The following is a 21,284-nucleotide window of genomic DNA, read 5'->3' as shown; positions in this document are numbered from 1 at the left end:
TTAGCCCCTATTGAGACCCTCTTTAAGCCGTGTTGATAAGACTGCTGGATATCTTCCCTTTTATCATTAGCTGACTTAGTTGAAACTTTAAACCCGTGAGATCCAGTCTTTGAATATCCCCGCTAATTACAAAGCCCCAGCTATTCACCCTTCCCTGGGCAAAAGGGGCCAGGCAGAGCAGCTCACCAGGCAGCTAGGAGGAGGGGAGCTCGTTTATGACCTGCTTTTACTTCTCTATTAGAGAGGGCCAAGACCCAGATGTGGAGAATTCAACTTTTTTTTGATTTGTGCACCGAACAGAATAGAGTCCTACGTTAGAATGGAAAAGAGTGTCATATGACAAATTTTCTAAAATTATACATGGGGAATATAGTTATTTAATTCAACTCGTTTTGGTTGTTTTTATTTCTAGGAATTTTGTCACATTTTTTAAATTTAGTTTCTGTGGTTTCGTTCAACATAGGTCCAACTGAGATGTTTTTTTCTGATGCACTCTAGACCCCCAAAATGTCCAGTTATAGCTACAATAATGTTTCTCAAGAAAGCAGCAGGCAAAGAATGCTGCCAACTGTCTCTTCATAATTTTCCGGACACAATACTTTTCTGTGTTATGCGATGTCACTTGGCGGTCTCGATTTACTGACCTTACTAACAGTGAAAGTGATTTAAAATCCCATGTACACAATAAATATAAAAAAGCCACAAAATAAGCTCCAGAAAATGTGAATACTTGGGTGAAATAGAACAGGGTTATCATAAATCTTGTTGCAGACAAAGTAGAGTAGTAGTCTGGTTAGATCAGACTGAGTGCTACATAGTGTTCAGTCTGGTTTAACCAGGCTATTAGAGTACACTCACAATCGGGATAATAGTTTTAATTGGATGAGAAGATATCGAAGGGTCATAGCACTTCATTTATGATGGTTCATCAGGATACTATGCATTGTATACCCCTTTCACACTACTAAACTGAGCTGAGCCAAGCTGTACTGTGCTGGCGTGGTGGGGATTCCACCATACTGGAACCGTGCTGGAAAGGACTATGTGAAAAGAAAATATCCAAGCTAGCACTGTACTGTTTGGGTCAGCAGGATACTGTGAAAAGGGTAATTGTGGACTATACAAGGCACATACGTTTGCTATCGCTCTTCCTCTCAAAGTTTCTTCCTTCTAGAGAGTTTTCTGGCCACTGTACTCTTACTTCCGCTTGTATTGCTCTTTGAGTTCTAGCACTTTGACAACTGCTGATGTAAAATGGACTATAACTAAATGTGCTTGATCAATATCTACACATGGGAACTTTTCAGATGTTTCTCTTCTCACCTATAGGTAATGTTGCTGTGCTTGTTGATCACCGTCATCACAGTCATATTTGCCTTGAAGCAGCACTGCAATGTTAAAGGTACGGTTTAGTAAACAACTGGCCAACTCTGTTTACAATTTATTGTCTGTCCTATTAGCCCTTGAGCTTGGCCACTGTGCAAAACTAACCAATTATAACGCAGAAAGAAAACCGTTAGTACATAAACGCTTTTCAGCTAAAATAGAAATACATTTCTAGTCTGTAATTGAATGCATTCCCTGTCCAGTTTCAATGTTTCTATTCTCTCTTTTGAGAAAAGAAAAAAACTGTTAAGGATTAGCTTAAACCTCCATAACAAACCAATCAGATGTACTGATTCCTTTTTTAAATCTGTCAAATGATACCAATTCTGAGTAACATAATGATATTCTGAGTAACTTAAATTACATTCTGAGTAACGTTGTTGACATCCTGAGTAACATAATAAAACTCTTCTCATCCCCTGTAGTGACGAGCTGTAAGAACAGGTGTGTGACTGGGAGCAGTGACAAGTCTGCATCGTGCCACTGTGACCCGTCTTGTGAGAAAGAGGGAAACTGCTGTCTTGATTACACTGAGGTGTGCGTAGACCCTGGTAAGTCCAACAGCCTACATCACGTGTTACTGCAACACCACACTGCCAGAGGTATGTAGAGCGGGAGAGCACGGGTCAGGTTACCCACCAGCGCTACTTTAATGTTGTTAGTCTTTTTTATGTGTGTGTGTGTGTGGAGGTGGAGGAGTGTACGTGTGTGTCAGTGTAGGCTGCTGAAGGGAGGAAGGTTTGTATTAATGACTGGAATGGAGTCAATGGAATGGTATCCACCATATGGAAACCACGTTGTTGATGTGTTTGATTCCATTGACTCCATTCCAGCCATTATTATGAGCTGTCCTCCCCTCAGCAGCCTCCACTGGTGTATGTGTGGGTGGATAGACTCCTCCTACAGATTACAAAAACATGTTTTATGTGGACTGGAATGTTCACTTCAGATGCAATGTTGACTCTGGGAAGAGGCTGACCATTACAGCATCCCCAAAATACCCCTCTTCCATTTTACCGTCCTTGTGTGGCTATCACTGTGGCTATCCGTCCCCTAGCTTGGGTGTGGTGTGGCAATCTGGGCAGTGTTGTTCCCCCACACTATGTGGTTAAAATTTTGCCACCCAATCATCATGGGACCCATGTGTTTCCTCTACTTCCTCCAGAGAGTAGCGAGGCCCATTTATAGTGAAGGGATGGTAAATCAGAATTTGTTTTGATTTTCCCCATGATTGCTGTAACACTGAAGCATGTCTCCTGAGACTGAGATTAGCATCCCTCTTATAGTTTGTCCACTTGACCGCTGTCAGAGAGAGAATGTTGGTCTGTCTGTTCTAATGGGTATCACTCACTTGCTTTAGTGTAGTGCTTTGTGAGAATATTCAATTGTGAGAAACTGTAGTTCACTCATTGATGAAATGTTTGGATATAGGGTAGTCCCAGACAGTGGTAGGAGTGATGATCGATTCCTCAGCTACTGCTGTCTCTCGGAGGTGACTCTCCTAACCATACACACACGTACACTCTCTCACACGTGCGCCCATATTTTCGCTGTCATAAACTCTCTCTGTCCTTCCCTCACTCTCCCTTCTTCACACTCACATATTTTCACACTTTTTCTCCGTCATAATGATTTCTCTCCCCCCTCCAGGTCAGCGCTGGACCTGCTCCAGATTCCGCTGTGGCGAGCAAAGGTTGGCCGATAGCCTGTGCTCATGCTCGGATGACTGTGTGAAAGCAGGGGACTGCTGTGCAAATTACTACAGCTCCTGCAAAGGTAAAGGCCATAGACTAAACTGACCCTGTGTGGGTTGCAGCCCCAAAATACATCTGTGTGTTCAACAGACCATCAAAATAATTATCTAATGCTTTTATAGTCCCAAAAGTACAAGCTCCACACTATATCAATGGCACCTCAAATATTTCGAAGTATTTGGCGCAGGTCTGTTGTGCAATCCTACATAAAGGCCTATACTCAAACAGTGTACCTAGTGCTGTCCGGTGATGGCCCTCCTCACTGCACATGGTTTAATTATGATTTCCCTCAGAGAGTTGTTTGTTTAGAGTTGGTAGGGTTGTATGCCCAGGGAAAGTAATGCATACCATATGTTAGGACTTTGCGTTAAGGGATTTCAAGATGTACATTTGCAGCTGAATATACACAGTGTGAATACCACACCTCAGATTGTAAAACATTGTTTTCCCTATAGTTCCTATATGCACTTTGCGATAATGTGTGTGTGTGTGTAATTTTTGCTTATTGGTATTTCTCTTTTCTAGCTCCTCCTGTGTGGTGGAAGGAATTCCCCAACATAAGGCCCTCTCAATCTTTCCCTATCCTTGACAGTCTTTCATTTTAGACCAGTGTTTCTCCACCTTTTTGTACCAGGGACGAACAAACTAGGGTCCTTCCTTCTGACATCTAGAACTGATTCAATTGGTGTCAAGAGAGTTAACCATCTGAGGGACCAGTCAGAAACATCTCAAGGACCAGTCCCGCACCGGGAACCAAAGGTTGAGAAACACTGGCTTACTTCTCACTCTAACTACCCTGATAAAGCTTTAACTCATGGTCATTTCAGCTATCATTCACCATTCCATAGCTTGCATTAGCCTACGCAATCCAAGCACAATGCTTGCAAGCACGTATTAGATTTTAGTCTGGTAGATATACTGTAGATTTGATGTGTTTGGTAGGTAGCCACATTAGCCTCAAGTTATCCTCCGTGAAGATAGTATGGTTGATGATGATATTTTCCAGTGGGAGTGAAGTCCTGGATAGAAGAGGAGTGCGAGGACATTCAAACACCCCAATGTCCTGCCAGGTAAGTACTTTTCCACAACTACTGCTGTGCTTTCTCTGTGAGAAACAGTATCTAATGTTGAACTTGAAGGTCCTCCTGTGGTGCACAGCACATAGTACTTGATTGAGATGGCTTGATAGTATATTTTATTTATTTATTTTTATTTCACCTTTATTTAACCAGGTAGGCTAGTTGAGAACAAGTTCTCATTTGCAACTGCGACATGGCCAAGATAAAGCATAGCAGTGTGAACAGACAACACAGAGTTACACATGGAGTAAACAATTAACAAGTCAATAACACAGTAGAAAAAAAAGAGAGTCTATATACATTGTGTGCAAAAGGCATGAGGAGGTAGGCGAATAATTACAACTTTGCAGATTAACACTGGAGTGATAAATGATCAGATGGTCATGTACAGGTAGAGATATTGGTGTGCAAAAGGGCAGAAAAGTAAATAAATATAAACAGTATGGGGATGAGGTAGGTCAAATTGGGTGGGCTATTTACCGATAGACTATGTACAGCTGCAGCGATCGGTTAGCTGCTCAGATAGCAGATGTTTGAAGTTGGTGAGGGAGATAAGTCTCCAACTTCAGCAATTTTATTTTATTTGTTTTTTTGTTTTTTTTTCTTCAATTCGTTCCAGTCACAGGCAGCAGAGAACTGGAACGAAAGGCGGCCAAATGAGGTGTTGGCTTTAGGGATGATCAGTGAGATACACCTGCTGGAGCGCGTGCTACGGGTGTTGCCATCGTGACCAGTGAACTGAGATAAGGCGGAGCTTTGCCTAGCATGGACTTGTAGATGACCTGGAGCCAGTGGGTCTGGCGACGAATATGTAGCAAAGGGCCAGCCGACTAGAGCATACAGGTCGCAGTGGTGGGTGGTATAAGGTGCTTTAGTAACAAAACGGATGGCACTGTGATAAACTGCATCCAGTTTGCTGAGTATTGGAAGCTATTTTGTAGATGACATCGCCGAAGTCGAGGATCGGTACGATAGTCAGTTTTACTAGGGTAAGTTTGGCGGCGTGAGTGAAGGAGGCTTTGTTGCGGAATAGAAAGCCGATTCTAGATTTGATTTTAGATTGGAGATGTTTGATATGAGTCTGGAAGGAGAGTTTACAGTCTAGCCAGACACCTAGGTACTTATAGATGTCCACATATTCTAGGTCGGAACCATCCAGGGTGGTGATGCTAGTCGGGCGTGCGGGTGCAGGCAGCGAACGGTTGAAAAGCATGCATTTGGTTTTACTAGCGTTTAAGAGCAGTTGGAGGCCACGGAAGGAGTGTTGTATGGAGTTGAAGCTCGTTTGGAGGTTAGATAGCACAGTGTCCAAGGACGGGCCGGAAGTATACAGAATGGTGTCGTCTGCGTAGAGGTGGATCAGGGAATCGCCCGCAGCAAGAGCAACATCATTGATATATACAGAGAAAAGAGTCGGCCCGAGAATTGAACCCTGTGGCACCCCCATAGAGACTGCCAGAGGACCGGACAGCATGCCCTCCGATTTGACACACTGAACTCTGTCTGCAAAGTAGTTGGTGAACCAGGCAAGGCAGTCATCAGAAAAACCGAGGCTACTGAGTCTGCCGATAAGAATATGGTGATTGACAGAGTCGAAAGCCTTGGCAAGGTCGATGAAGACGACTGCACAGTACTGTCTTTTATCGATTGCGGTTATGATATCGTTTAGTACCTTGAGCGTGGCTGAGGTGCACCCGTGACCGGCTCGGAAACCAGATTGCACAGCGGAGAAGGTACGGTGGGATTCGAGATGGACAGTGACCTGTTTGTTGACTTGGCTTTCAAAGACCTTAGATAGGCAGGGCAGGATGGATATAGGTCTGTAACAGTTTGGGTCCAGGGTGTCTCCCCCTTTGAAGAGGGGGATGACTGTGGCAGCTTTCCAATCCTTGGGGATCTCAGACGATATGAAAGAGAGGTTGAACAGGCTGGTAAATGGGGGTTGCGACAATGGCGGCGGATAGTTTCAGAAATAGAGGGTCCAGATTGTCAAGCCCAGCTCATCTGTACGGGTCCAGGTTTTGCAGCTCTTTCAGAACATCTGCAATCTGGATTTGGGTGAAGGAGAACCTGGAGAGGCTTGGGCGAGTAGCTGCGGGGGGGGGGGGGGGGGGGGCTGAGCTGTTGGCCGAGGTTGGAGTAGCCAGGAGGAAGGCATGGCCAGCCGTTGAGAAATGCTTGTTGAAGTTTTCGATTATCACGGATTTATCGGTGGTGACCGTGTTACCTAGCCTCAGTGCAGTGGGCAGCTGGGAGGAGGTGCTCTTGTTCTCCATGGACTTCACAGTGTCCCAGAACGTTTTGAAATTAGAGCTACAGGATGCAAATTTCTGCCTGAAGAAGCTGGCCTTTGCTTTCCTGACTGACTGCGTGTATTGGTTCCTGACTTCCCTGAACAGTTGCATATCGCGGAGACAATTCAATTCTATTGCAGTCCGCCACAGGATGTTTTTGTGCTGGTCGAGGGCAGTCAGGTCTGGAGTGAACCAAGGGCTATATCTGTTCTTAGTTCTGCATTTTTTGAACGGAGCATGCTTATCTAAAATGGTGAGGAAGTTACTTTTAAAGAATGACCAGGCATCCTCAACTGACGGGAGGATCAATATCCTTCCAGGATACCCGGGCCAGGTCGATTAGAAAGGCCTGCTCACAGAAGTGTTTTAGGGAGCGTTTGACAGTGATGAGGGGTGGTCGTTTGACTGCAGATCCGTAGCGGATACAGGCAATGAGGCAGTGATCGCTGAGATCCTGGTTGAAGACAGCGGAGGTGTATTTGGAGGGCCAGTTGGTCAGGATGACGTCTATGAGGGTGCCCTTGTTTACAGATTTAGGGTTGTACCTGGTGGGTTCCTTGATGATTTGTGTGAGATTGAGGGCATCTAGCTTAGATTGTAGGACTGCCGGAGTGTTAAGCATATCCCAGTTTAGGTCACCTAACAGAACAAACTCTGAAGCTAGATGGGGGGCGATCAATTCACAAATGGTGTCCAGGGCACAGCTGGGAGCTGAGGGGGGTCGGTAGCAGGCGGCAACAGTGAGAGACTTATTTCTGGATAGAGTAATTTTTAAAATTAGTAGTTCGAACTGTTTGGGTATGGACCTGGAAAGTATGACATTACTTTGCAGGCTATCTCTGCAGTAGACTGCAACTCCTCCCCCTTTGTCAGTTCTATCTTGACATAGAATGTTATAGTTGGGTATAGAAATCTCAGAATTTTTGGTGGCCTTCCTGAGCCAGGATTCAGACACGGCAAGGACATCAGGGTTAGCAGAGTGTGCTAAAGCAGTGAGTAAAACAAACCTAGGGAGGAGGCTTCTGATGTTGACATGCATGAAACCAAGGCTTTTTCAATCACAGAAGTTAACAAATGAGGGTGCCTGGGGACATGCAGGGCTGTATACTGTACACATAGAGTACTGTCACATTACAATCTGTGGGTACTATAGACAACACAGCACATTATGACGCCAATGTACTGTACACAATTTGAGGCCATTTGCTCTACTTGTAAATACTACTATAGATGTGAGACAAAAAGTACTTTAAGTGTGAGACAAAACAGGATTAACCCAATGTGTGTGTAGTGGTAAGGCTGTGACCCCAGACTTGTTAGACTATGGAAAAGTAAATGTCTGGTTTTGTCTCGAGTCCATTTTTAGTCTTAAGTCCTTTCCAAAGGGCTTTGAACTAATGAACGTTTTTTCTTTTGATCGTTTTTTATTTGTATTTTTATGACTGACGTCACTCGTTATTTATTTTTAAGGTGTTTCTATTTGGCTGTAACTTCAATTTAGGGTTTATTTTATTAGTGGTGTTTATAGGACCCTGGTATGACCCTCTCTGTCATGATGTATAGATACGTTTTATACGCCTATTACAGAACCACAGAGAGACTTAAATAACTCAAATATAACGTCACTTACCCCAGCCTATGTTATCTGTTATGTGGGAGAAAAGAGGGGGGAAGGAAGAGAGAAAGAAAAAGCAAAAATTGTGTTCAACAGATATTTGGCTGTGTCCTGCATTGTATTTCTGTTGAAAAAGGGAAGGGGAAAGTTTCAGTTTAAGGGAAAGGGGAAACCCAGTGTAACCCACAGGCTTTTGATTCATCTTGGATGCAGCCATCTAGCCACAGGCCTCTTCCTGCCCTGCCCCTCCTCTCGCTGTGTGTCTGTGTGGGCTAAATCCATCCTGCCTCTCCTCATCCAGTCCATTCACGTCAGTTCCCCTCCAAACAAAGGGCTGCTTTGTGTTCCCCCACATAGTCACAGCACAGCTACTGGAACTGTTTCCACTGTAAACATCTCCACTGTGCCAGACTTAGACGGTTTTAGATTCATGCTTTCCAGGGAAAATGTATATTCTGTTTTCCCCTAGAAGAGTTTCTAAATGTAACCTCAATACAGCTCATTCTCTGGTTTTGTTTGTGTCCTCCAGTTTTTCCAAACCCCCTCTGATCCTGGTGTCTATGGATGGCTTCCGGGCAGGTTATTTAAAGGCCTATGGCAGTCTTCTTCCAGTCATCAACAAATTACGTAAGTCAGTCCCCCAAGCACACCATCGTTTTCTGGCGTAGAGGGCAACATTTGGAGTGAGACGTTGTAATGATTCTTCTGGCAAAAATTTGTTTTTTGGTTGAAGTGAAGTCCGATTACAAGCAACTAGAGATGTCTCTTTCTGGTCACAATAAATCACAGGATGTCGGTGGCGCCTTTAATTGGGGAAGATGGGCTCGTGGTAATGACTGGAGCGTGATGAGTGCAACGGTATCAAACACATGGTTTGATGCCATTTCATTCACTCCGTTCCAGACATTATTATGAGCCGTCCTTGTAAAATTATTCCCCTATCGGACCCGAGCCTGGGTTTATACCAAGCTAACATATGTAATTGTTATAAGATGATCATACCAAGGATCATTTAGCTATTTGATTTAGAATAAATAAATAATTTGATGAAAGATAGAATTTGGCCTTACTGCTATTAGCTCATAGAAGGTATTGAATAACATAACTGAGAGTCAAAACACACATCAAAAGGAAGTATGCTTTGAAGTGTCTGTCGTACGGTAGAGTGGGGTAAGTTGAGCCATTTTTTACAGCACTCCTTCAGGGGAAATATAGTATTCTTTCTAACAAACATCTATATACATACAGTGCCTTTGGAAAATATTGAGACGCCTTTACTTTTTCCACATTTTCCAGCCTTATTCTAAATGGATTAAATGATAAATGTTGCTCAGCAATCTACACACAATACCCCATAATGACAAACTGGTTTTTAGAAATGTATATAAAAAAATAAAAAATACCTTATTTAAATAAGTATTCAGACCCTTTTCTATTTGACTTGAAATTGAGCTCAGGTGCATCCTATTTTCCATTGATCATCTTTCAGCTGTTTCCACAACTTGATCAGAGTCCACCTGTGATAAATGTAATTGATTGGACATGATTTGGAAAGGCACACACCTGTCTATATAAGGTCCCACAGTTGACAGTGCATTTCAGAGCAAAAACCAAGCCATGAGGTCGAAGGAATTGTCCTGAGACAGTGCTCTACAGATCTGTGGAAGGGTACCAAAAAATGTCTGCAGCATTGAAGATTCCCAAGAACACAGTGGCCTCCATCATTCTTAAATGGAAGAGGTTTGGAACCACCAAGACTCTTCCTAGAGCTGGCCGCCTGTCCAAGCTGAGCAATCGGGGGAGAAGGGCCTTGGTCAGGGAGGTGAAGGTTTACTTTCCAACAGGACAACGACCCTAAGCACAGCCAAGACAATGCAGGAGTGGCTTCAGAACAAGTCTCTGAATGTCCTTGAGTGGCCCAACCAGAGCCCGACTTGAACCCAATCGAACATCTCTGGAGGGACCGGAAAATAGCTGTGCAGCAACGCTCCCCATCTAACCTGACAGAGCTTGAGAGGATGTGCAGAGAAGAATGGGAGAAACTCCCCAAATACAGGTGTGCCAAGCTTGTAGTGTCATACCCAAGAAGACTCGATGCTGTAATTGCTGCCAAAGGTGCTTCAACAAAGTAGAGTAAACGGTCTGAATAACTATGTAAAAGTGTTATTTCAGTTTTGTTTATTTTTAAATCAATTAGCAACAATTTCTGTAAACCTGTTTTTGCTTTGTCATTATGGGGTATTGTATGTAGATTGATGAGGGGGGGGGAAACAATTTAATCAATTTTAGAATAAGGCTGTAACGTAACAATGTGGAGAAAGTCAAGGGGTCTGCCAAATGCACTATACATTGAGTGTATGACATCTTCCTAAATATTTACACAAAATTAAATAATTCATTTTGTGTATGGTTTCCTAGAAACGAGGGTGGCTCAACTTACCCATTCTCCCCTATACAGTGCCTTGCGAAAGTATTCGGCCCCCTTGAACTTTGCGACCTTTTGCCACATTTCAGGCTTCAAACATAATGATATAAAACTGTATTTTTTTGTGAAGAATCAACAACAAGTGGGACACAATCATGAAGTGGAACGACATTTATTGGATATTTCAAACTTTTTTAACAAATCAAAAACTGAAAAATTGGGCGTGCAAAATTATTCAGCCCCCTTAAGTTAATACTTTGTAGCACCACCTTTTGCTGCGATTACAGCTGTAAGTCGCTTGGGGTATGTCTCTATCAGTTTTGCACATCGAGAGACTGACATTTTTTTCCCATTCCTCCTTGCAAAACAGCTCGAGCTCAGTGAGGTTGGATGGAGAGCATTTGTGAACAGCAGTTTTCAGTTCTTTCCACAGATTCTCGATTGGATTCAGGTCTGGACTTTGACTTGGCCATTCTAACACCTGGATATGTTTATTTTTGAACCATTCCATTGTAGATTTTGCTTTGTGTTTTGGATCATTGTCTTGTTGGAAGACAAATCTCCGTCCCAGTCACAGGTTTTTTGCAGACTCCATCAGGTTTTTTTCCAGAATGGTCCTGTATTTGGCTCCATCCATCTTCCCATCAATTTTAACCATCTTCCCTGCCCCTGCTGAAGAAAAGCAGGCCCAAACCATGATGCTGCCACCACCATGTTTGACAGTGGGGATGGTGTGTTCAGCTGTGTTGCTTTTACGCCAAACATAACGTTTTGCATTGTTGCCAAAAAGTTCAATTTTGGTTTCATCTGACCAGAGCACCTTCTTCCACATGTTTGGTGTGTCTCCCAGGTGGCTTGTGGCAAACTTTAAACGACACGTTTTATGGATATCTTTAAGAAATGGCTTTCTTCTTGCCACTCTTCCATAAAGGCCAGATTTGTGCAATATACGACTGATTGTTGTCCTATGGACAGAGTCTCCCACCTCAGCTGTAGATCTCTGCAGTTCATCCAGAGTGATCATGGGCCTCTTGGCTGCATCTCTGATCAGTCTTCTCCTTGTATGAGCTGAAAGTTTAGAGGGACGGCCAGGTCTTGGTAGATTTGCAGTGGTCTGATACTCCTTCCATTTCAATATTATCGCTTGCACAGTGCTCCTTGGGATGTTTAAAGCTTGGGAAATCTTTTTGTATCCAAATCCGGCTTTAAAGTTCTTCACAACAGTATCTCGGACCTGCCTGGTGTGTTCCTTGTTCTTCATGATGCTCTCTGCGCTTTTAACGGACCTCTGAGACTATCACAGTGCAGGTGCATTTATACGGAGACTTGATTACACACAGGTGGATTGTATTTATCATCATTAGTCATTTAGGTCAACATTGGATCATTCAGAGATCCTCACTGAACTTCTGGAGAGAGTTTGCTGCACTGAAAGTAAAGGGGCTGAATAATTTTGCACGCCCAATTTTTCAGTTTTTGATTTGTTAAAAAAGTTTGAAATATCCAATAAATGTCGTTCCACTTCATGATTGTGTCCCACTTGTTGTTGATTCTTCACAAAAAAAATACAGTTTTATATCTTTATGTTTGAAGCCTGAAATGTGGCAAAAGGTCGCAAAGTTCAAGGGGGCCGAATACTTTCGCAAGGCACTGTATATAAGAATTTTTGGGGATGGGCACTAAAGTACTTAAATGCTTCCATAGATTTAAAAAAAAAACTGGTTCCCGGATCTCCTGGTCTGACAAACACAACTGTAGCTTGGCCACCTTCCACCACAGATGCGTAAAGCCGGCAGATGCAGTGGATTGAGATGCAGCCAATGCAAAAAAACATATCTCTAGTTTAAACAGATTTTGATGGGGAACAGTCTAGTGACATGCATGAGACCTGGTTTGAACTCAGCCAGTCATGAGCTTGGTTGTGTTCCCCGGCTCAGACGTTGTATGCATCAACTAATGGTTGCGTGCCACATTATTGACTGGCAGATTGCTATAACATATGTGGTTAGCTGATACATAAAATACCTATCCAGGCTTTGTAAGATCTGGCAGGCGCCAGCAACGCCTGGGCAGAGGAACGCGCTCCTTGTTTCTTTGGCTACTTGCGCGTTTGGCAGTCTGACATCCTTTCAAACAATTTCAGGGAAATTATTCTGTTTAGGTAAAGGATCCTAGGATCCTATCACAGCTGTTTCTTTTGCAGCTTTTATTTTTTTATTTTATTTGACTTCATTCTATTTCAGGCAACTGTGGCACCACTACCCCGTACATGAGACCTGCCTATCCCACCAAGACCTTCCCCAACCACTACACCATTGTGACTGTAAGGGTGTCGCTCCTCTTAGTTTATATGTAACCAGTTACTTTGGTAAAGAATTGTATACACAACGTGTTTATTTGAAAATTGCTTCACTCTTTGGATTCACTTTTCTTTTTCTTTTTTAAAAATCACCTTATCCATCAAGTACAGTCACTTACCATGAATGATCCCCAAAAAAACTCTTCTTGTGGCTTGATGGCTCGCACATGCTGCTTCTGATGAGAAACTGTGGTTCGAATGTGCAACTCTGGGCAGCGATTTTAGCTCTACTGGTTTACCCAACCCTTTTCAGTTAACCACCAGACTTCTCTTTCAACACGCAGTGTTGTGACTCCGTGTGATGAAATTATGAAGTCCATTCAACGGTAGATGTAAAAATACAGAGGACAAGCCCACTTAGCCCTGCAGCTGTCAAAGCACCGGGTGTGTAAACCTCTGTGTGTGTGTGTGTGTGTGTTACTCCCACAGGGTCTCTATCCAGAGTCCCATGGGATCGTGGACAACAAGATGTACGATGTGACCCACAACGCCTCCTTCAGTCTGAAAGTGGCTGAGAAATTCAACGCCAAGTGGTACCAAGGAGAACCAGTGAGTGAATACATTAGAATACAAAAAAACTGCAAACATTGGGCGTTAATTACATTTTAGTTTATTGGTACAGCTTATTGTTTTTTAGCAATGTGGCCCTAGTGTTTTGTGAAACTGAACTTGTGACCTGAAGTGGGGAGCTTGGGATAACATAAGTAGTCTTAGACAAGGAGCCACAGACAGACAGGGATTAGTGAACATTTCCTCTGCAAAACATGGAGCTGGAAAAATGGATGAGGAAGATGAATGTCATTGAGGAAGTTCCCCTGTACTGTGTTTACTAAAAACCCTAACAATAGGACATAATGACATTACAGCACTGTGCCAAATAACATTCTGTATACTTATTGCACAAATCTAAACATCGACTGAGAAATACCAACTAACAAGGAGAAAATGTCGCAAAAACAAAGTCTCAGCCTTGTCACAAAACACACGGGATATAATGATATATAAAGTATTGAGTGAGAACAGTAGTTATGGGTCTTTGATCATGATACACTCTAATGAGCTTTCTATGAAAAAAGTGTGTTAGGCAGTTGTTTTCAGTGACAGTTCTCCTCTTTATCGCTCTGAGGTGGGCGAATTGCTCAGCTCCACATAATATCACATTTTATTTGTCACATGTGCCGAATACAACAGGTGTAGGTAGACCTTACAGTGAAATACTTACTTACAAGCCCTTAACCAACAATGCAGTTTTGAAAATAAACAAAAGTAACAAATAATTAAAGAGCAGTGGTAAAATAACAGTAGCGATGCTATATACCCTACAGGGGGTACCGGTACAGAGTCAATGTACATGTAGGCAATATGTAAATGTAGGTAGAGTTAAAGTGACTATGTATAGATAATAAACAGAGAGTAGCAGCAGAGTAAAAGAGGGGCGGGGGGGTAGCCATTTTATTAGCTGTTCAGGAGTCTTATGGCTTTGGGGTAGAAGCTGTTAAGAAGCCTTTTGGACCTAGACTTGGCGCTCTGGTACTGCTTGCCGTGCGGTAGCAGAGAGAACAGCCTATGACTATGGTGGCTGGAGTCTTTGACAATTTTTTTTAGGGCCTTCCTCTGACACCGCCTGGTATAGAGGTCCTGGATGGCAGGAAACTTGGCCCCAGTGATGTACTGGGCCGTATACAATACCCTCTGTAGTGCCTTGCGGTCGGAGGCCGAGCAGTTGCCGTACCAGGCAGTGATGCAACAAGTCAGGATGCTCTCGACGGTGCAGCTGTAGAACTTTTTGAGGATCTGAGGACCCATGCCAAATTATTTCTCCTGAGGGGGAATAGGCTTTGTTGTGCCCTCTTCAAGACTGTTTTGGTGTGTTTGAACCATGATAGTTTGTTGGTGATGTGGACACCAAGGAACTTGACGCTCTCAACCTGCTCCACCACAGCCCCGCGATGAGAATGGGGCTGTGCTCGATCCTCCTTTTCCTGTAGTCGACATTCATCTCCTTTGTCTTGATTACGTTGAGGGAGAGGTTGTTATTCTGGCACCACACGGCCAGGTCTCTGATCTCTTCCCTATAGGCTGTCTCATCGTTGTCGGTGATCAGGCCTACCACTGTCATCTGCAAACTTAATGATGGTGTTGGAGTCGTGCCTGGCCATGCAGTCATGAGTGAGCAGGGAGTACAGGAGGGGACTGAGCACGCACCCCTGAGGGGCCCCCGTGTTGAGGATCAGTGTGGCGGATGTGTTGTTACCTACCCTTATCACCTGGGGGCTGCCCATCGGGAAGTCCAGGATCCAGTTGTAGAGGGAGGTGTTTAGTCCCAGGGTCCTTATCTTAGTGATGAGCTTTGAGGACACTATGGTGTTGAACGCTGAGCTGTTGTCAATGAATAGCATTCTACCATAGGTGTTCCTTTTGTCCAGGTGGGAAAGGGCAGTATGGAGTGCAGTAGAGATTGCATCATCTGTGGATCTTTTGGGGCGGTATGCAAATTGGAGTGGGTCTAGGGTTTCTGGGATAATGGTGTTGATGTGAGCCATGACCAGCCTTTCAAAGCACTTCATGGCTACAGACATGAGCGCTACAGGTCGGTAGTCATTTAGGCAGGTTACCTTAGTGTTCTTGGGCACAGGGACTATGGTGGTCTGCTTGAAACATGTTGGTATTAGAGTCAGTCAGGGACAGGTAGAAAATGTTGGTGAAGACACTTGCCAGCTGGTCAGCGTATGCTCGGAGTACTCATCCTGGTATTCCGTCTGGCCTTGTTGCCTTGTGCATGTTGAACTGTTTTAAAAGGTCTTACTCACATTGGCTACGGAGAACGTGATCACACAGTAGTCAGGAACAGCTGATACTGTCGTGTATGTTTCAGTGTCGCTTGCTTTGATGTGAGCATAGAAGTAATTTAGCTTGTCTGGTAGGCCCGTTTCACTGGGCAGCTCACGGCTGTGCTTCCAAGGTGACATGCCCAAATGATTATCGCCCGTCGTACTCACCCCGGTCATCATGAAGTGCTTCGAGAGGCTTGTCATGGCCCACAAAGGCCAGCATGCTAGGCACACTGAACCCACTCCAATTTGCCTACTGCTCTAACAGATACACAGAAGATTACATTTCCATCGCTATTCACACAGCCATAACTGTACAAGAGGAACACCTATGTGAGAATGCTGTTCATCAACACTATTGTTCCCTCCAAGCACGGATCCTGGACTTCCTGATGGGCTGACCATAGGCTTTGAGGATTGGCAACAACACATCCTCTACACTGACTCTTAACACAGGGGCCCCTCAGAGGTGTGTCCTCAGCTCTCTGCTGTACTCCCTGTTCCCCTATGACTGTGTGGCTTTGCACAACACCAACTCCATCAAGTTTACAGACGACACCATGGTCCAAGGCCTGATGGCCAACAACGACATTTCAGCCTATAGGGAGATGGTAAATGAATTGGCGTTGTGGCGGGACAACAACCTCTCCCTCTCAACATCAGCAAAGTAAATGAGTTAATTGTTAACTACAGGAAGTAGAAGAGGGAACATCCACATCAACGGGACTGCAGTAGAGAGGGTCAGCAGATTTAAGTTCCTCTGCATCCACATCACCGAGGACTTGACATGGACCAACACCACCATTCTTGTCAAGAGGGTGCATCATAGGTAATATGTGTCTCTTCTACTTAAGGGGGCTGAAGACATTCGACATGCCACACCGGGTCCTCTCCAAATACTACTGCTGCACCATGGAGCGCGTCCTAAGCGGTTGCATCACGGTACGGGAATCGCTCCGTCCACAACCGCAAGGCCCTCCCGCAGGTGGTGAAGACGGCACAGTACATCACTGGGATCGTGCTCCCACCCATCCAGGTGATCTACTCAAAGCGGTGCCTGAGGAAGGCCACAGCGTCATCAAGGACCCCACACACCCCAGCCACAAGCTGTCCACTCCCTTACTGTTGGGCAGACATTATCAGAGCATGAGGTCTGATACCAACCAGCTCAGAGACATATCTACAAGCCATCAGACTGCTGAACACTTGAACTGGACTGACCACCTGCTCCGATTCTCCGCACCTTAGCACACATGCACTCACGCAATCACACAGACATACACGCGCTTACAGTGCATTTGGAAAGTATTCAGACCCCTTGACTTTTTCCACGTTTTCTTGCAGCTTTATTCTAAAATAGAATTGTTTTTTTCCCTCATCAATCAACACACAATAAACCATAATGACAAAGCAGAAAAACAGTTTAGATTTTTTTGCAATTGTATTAAAAATAAACACATTTACACATTTACATAAGCATTCAGACCCTTTACTCAGGACTTTGTTGAAGTGCCTTTGGCAGCGATTACAGCCTTGAGTCTTCTTGGGTTTGCCGCTAAAAGCTTGGCATACCTGTATTTGGGTAGTTTCTCCCATTCTTCTCTGCAGATCCTCTCAAACTCTTTCAGGTTGTATGGGGAGCGTCGCTGCACAGCTATTTTCAAGTCTCTCCAAAGATGTTCGATTGGGTTCAAGTCTTGGCTCTGGCTGGGCCACTCCAGGACATTCAGAGACTTGTCCCTTCCTGTTGGAAGGTGAACCTTCACCCCAGTCTGAGGTCCTGAGCTCTTTGGAGCAGGTTTTCATCAAGGATCTCTCTGTACTTTGCTCCTTTCATCTTTCCCTCGATCCTGACGAGTCTCCCCGTTGAAAAACATCCCCACAGCATGATGCCTCCACCACCATGCTTCATCGTAGGCACTCAGGCCAAAGAGTTCAGTCTTGGTGCCTTTTGGCAAACTACAAGTGGGCTGTCATGTGCCTTTTACTGAGGAGTGGCTTCGTCTGGCCACTCTACCATAAAGGCCTGATAGGTGGAGTGCTGCAGAGATGGTAGAACCTTCCAGAAGAACAACCATCTCCACAGAGGAAATCTGGTGCTCTGTCAGAATGACCATCGGGTTTTTGGTCACTTCCCTGACCAAGGTGCTTCTCCCCCGATTGCAGTTTGGCCAGGCGGCCAGTTCAAGGAAGAGTCTTAGTGGTTCCATTTAAGAATGATGGAGGCCATTGTGTTCTTGGGGACCTTCAATGCTCCAGAAATGTTTTGGTACTGTTCCCCAGACACAATCCTGTCTCCGATCTCTAAGGACAATTCCTTCGACCTCATGGCTTGGTTTTTGCTCTGACATGCACTGTCAACTGTGGGACCTTTACATAGATAGGTGTGTGTCTTTCCAAATCATGTCCAATAATTTGAATTTATCACAGGTGGACTCCAAGTTTTAGAAACTTCTCAAGGATGATCAATGGAAACAGGATGCACCTGCGCTGAATTTCGAGTCTCATAGAAAAGGTTCGGAATACTTATGTAAATATGTTTTTTATTTTTTATAAATTTGCTAAAAAATTTAATAACCTATTTTCGCTTTGTCATTATGGGGTATTGTGTGTAGATTAAGTTTTAAAAAAGAAAATATTTAAACTTTTTTGGAGTAAGGCTGTAACGCAACAAAATGTGGAATAAGTGAAGAGGTCTGAATGTTTCTGAATGCAGAGTGTACAAAACATTAGGAACATCTGCTCTTTCCATGACAAACTGACCAGGTGAAAGCTATGATTCCTTATTGATGTCACCTGTTAAATCCACTTCAATCAGTGTAGATGATGAAGGGGAGGATACAGGTTAAAGAAGGATATTTTAAGGCAATTGAGACAATTGAGACATGGATTGTGTATGCCATTCTGAGGGTGAATGGACAAGACCAAATATTTAAGTGCCTTTGAACGGGGAAAGGTAGTAGGTGCAAGGCGTACCGGTTTGAGTTGCTGGGATTTTCATGCTCAACAGTTTCCCGTGTGTATCAAAAATGGTCCACCACCCAAAGGACAACCAGCCAACTTGACATAACCGTGGGAAGCATTGGAGTCAACATGGCCCAGTATCCCTATGGAACGCTTTCGACTCCTTGTAGAGTCCATGCCCTGATGGATTGAGGCTGTTCTGAGGGCAAAAGTGGGTGCAACTCAATATTAGGAATGTGTTGCTAAGGTTTTGTACTCTGTGTGTATTTATACATTCATGCTCACCCACATTGCAACTGCTGCTACCAGACTCTTATTATCATTGCTAAATACTGAATAAGTTTAACCATTTTTAACCCCCTATCCCCCCCTTCCACCAAATTACGTGTTGAATAATGGACTATAAATTGTGCCCTCCTGTAGTATACTTATGCTCAAATGTTTACTATATTCTACTGAGCCATTTTCGTTATGTTTGTATTATCTTTTATTATTTATTGTTGCATTGTCGAGAAGGACCTTGCAAGTAAACATTTTGTTGGACGGTGTACAGTATACCATGTGTATATCCCATATGACTAATACAACTTGAAACATGCTCATGACTGTAATTAGCCATGTGTGAACGCAGTCAGGAAGATTACTTTAATCCATAAATAGTGTTATTGATTAACATATACAGTAAGTAGGCCAATTCTATATCACTCGTTAGGATAAATCTTAAGCTGTAATGGATGGTACTGCTTGGTCTGATCAAATTAACATAATTTAATGATATACAGTATGTAATGAACCAGATGTAGGTCAGTTTTGATACGTTTATTGGGAAAATATCTTTAGGTGTAATGGATTAGGTATTGGTTATTTTGATGTATTAGAATGAATGAGAAATTAGTTGTCTATAGGACTCTTTTGACTACAAGTTCACCTCTACTATCTCCCTCGCACTCTCACTCTCTCTGTAGGTTTGGCTCACTGCCATGTACAATAAGCTGAAGTCAGCCACATTCTTCTGGCCGGGTGCTGATGTGGCCATCAACGGAAGATTCCCCGACTTCTACAAGATGTATGACAGGTGAGAGGACTTGCATAATGGTATTTCCTGTTTGTGGGCACAATAAAGAGGAGTATCTAATAAGAGAGCTAATGATCCTATAACGAACACCACATTTATTTGTAGGATATAAATTATGAATGTTATTTGGAGCATTTTTCTGCAATGTAGTGTGTTTAAGCTATCCATAGTGATACTAAGAATAAAAGTGTTTCTTTCTACCAGGAACATCCCATTCGAGGAGAGAATCTCAACCATATTTCAATGGCTGAATTTGCCTCAAGGTGAAAGGTATATTATGCATCTCATAACCATTATATACTGTAATCCTGATTTTTGAAGGACAGACCACTTACACTTACATCTTTTGAGAGGACTCTTTACAACATGGAACATAGAGTGTGTAATCTGTGTCCTTTTGTTTTCTTGTAGGCCTGATTTCTACACTCTGTACCTGGAGGAACCAGACTCTGCTGGCCATCGATACGGACCAATGAGCAGTCAGGTAGGATCCAGCTCTACTCATTAAAACCGACCAATCCATTGCGTAAGTTATTCATAACCAATCAAAACAGGCCCAGCGGTCTGAAACAACATGTTTTGGACTCTAACAAAGCAACACTTTTTTTTTACTATCTTGTCTCATCGCTACAACTCCCATACGGGCTCGGGAGAGACGAAGGTTGAAAGTCATGCGTCCTCCGATACACAACCCAACCAAGCCATACTGCTTCTTTAACACAGCGAGCATCCAACCCGGAAGCCAGCCGCACCAATGTGTCGGAGGAAACACTGTGCACCTGGCAACCTTGGTTAGCGTGCACTGCTCCCGGCTCGCCACAGGAGTCGCTGGTGCGCGATGAGACAAGGATATCCTTACCGGCCAATCCCTCCCTAACCCGGACGACGCTATGCCAATTGTGCGTCGCTCCACGGACCTCCCGGTCGCGGCCGGTTACGACAGAGCCTGGGCGCGAACCCAGAGTCTCTGGTGGCACAGCTGGCACTACAGTGCAGCGTCCTTAACCACTGCGCCACCCGGGAGGCCTAGCGACACTCCATCTTAACTCCTCCCCCGATAGTATTTGTTTTCTCTTAAAGACCAGAAAGAAAACGCTGCTCAGTACGCCTGCTACGTTAGATTACGACAAAGGCGACAAATTAGTCAGCAAGAAATTTGGACCTTGTATAGATGGTGTGGTGGTTAGCAACAAAACCAACGCATGTCAACTATGGGACAAAACAGACAGCTTGGCTTAGATTGACATGTAAACTATATCTTGTCTCCAATGTTTATTTAAAAAAAGATATATATATATTTTGCACAATGAACACTTGTCTCTCAAATACATTGTTACAGTTGTTGGTTAGCTGGCTAGCAAATTTGAGTCATATTAGCATAGACGTGACATCAGTCAAAACAAGACATGGTATCAAGAACAAGATAAAAAAAATAAAAAAAATGAAATTCTGAAATTTGCCACCTACGATTCCCCACATGGCAGTTTCTTGTCAATTGTTGC

At 43.7% G+C, this 21,284-nt stretch overlaps 1 protein-coding gene across 2 annotated transcripts in view; it reads left to right on the top strand.

Annotated features, from left to right (window-relative positions):
- Window positions 1-21,284, top strand: part of LOC139406972 (ectonucleotide pyrophosphatase/phosphodiesterase family member 1-like) — a 76,116-nt gene that overhangs the window by 6,688 nt on the left and 48,144 nt on the right. For both annotated transcript variants that reach the window (XM_071150192.1, XM_071150191.1), the window contains exons 2-11: window positions 1,330-1,402; window positions 1,812-1,937; window positions 3,037-3,162; window positions 4,147-4,210; window positions 8,658-8,755; window positions 12,797-12,876; window positions 13,342-13,461; window positions 19,673-19,782; window positions 19,987-20,052; window positions 20,194-20,266. In XM_071150192.1, coding sequence (XP_071006293.1) covers window positions 1,330-1,402; window positions 1,812-1,937; window positions 3,037-3,162; window positions 4,147-4,210; window positions 8,658-8,755; window positions 12,797-12,876; window positions 13,342-13,461; window positions 19,673-19,782; window positions 19,987-20,052; window positions 20,194-20,266 — 936 coding nt within the window. The remainder of the gene's footprint in view (window positions 1-1,329; window positions 1,403-1,811; window positions 1,938-3,036; window positions 3,163-4,146; window positions 4,211-8,657; window positions 8,756-12,796; window positions 12,877-13,341; window positions 13,462-19,672; window positions 19,783-19,986; window positions 20,053-20,193; window positions 20,267-21,284) is intronic.

Source organism: Oncorhynchus clarkii, chromosome 4 (assembly GCF_045791955.1).
Source record: "Oncorhynchus clarkii lewisi isolate Uvic-CL-2024 chromosome 4, UVic_Ocla_1.0, whole genome shotgun sequence".
Lineage (NCBI taxonomy): Eukaryota > Metazoa > Chordata > Actinopteri > Salmoniformes > Salmonidae > Oncorhynchus > Oncorhynchus clarkii.
Note: the sequence above shows the minus strand (reverse complement) of the source record. Positions and strands in the feature narration are given on the sequence as shown.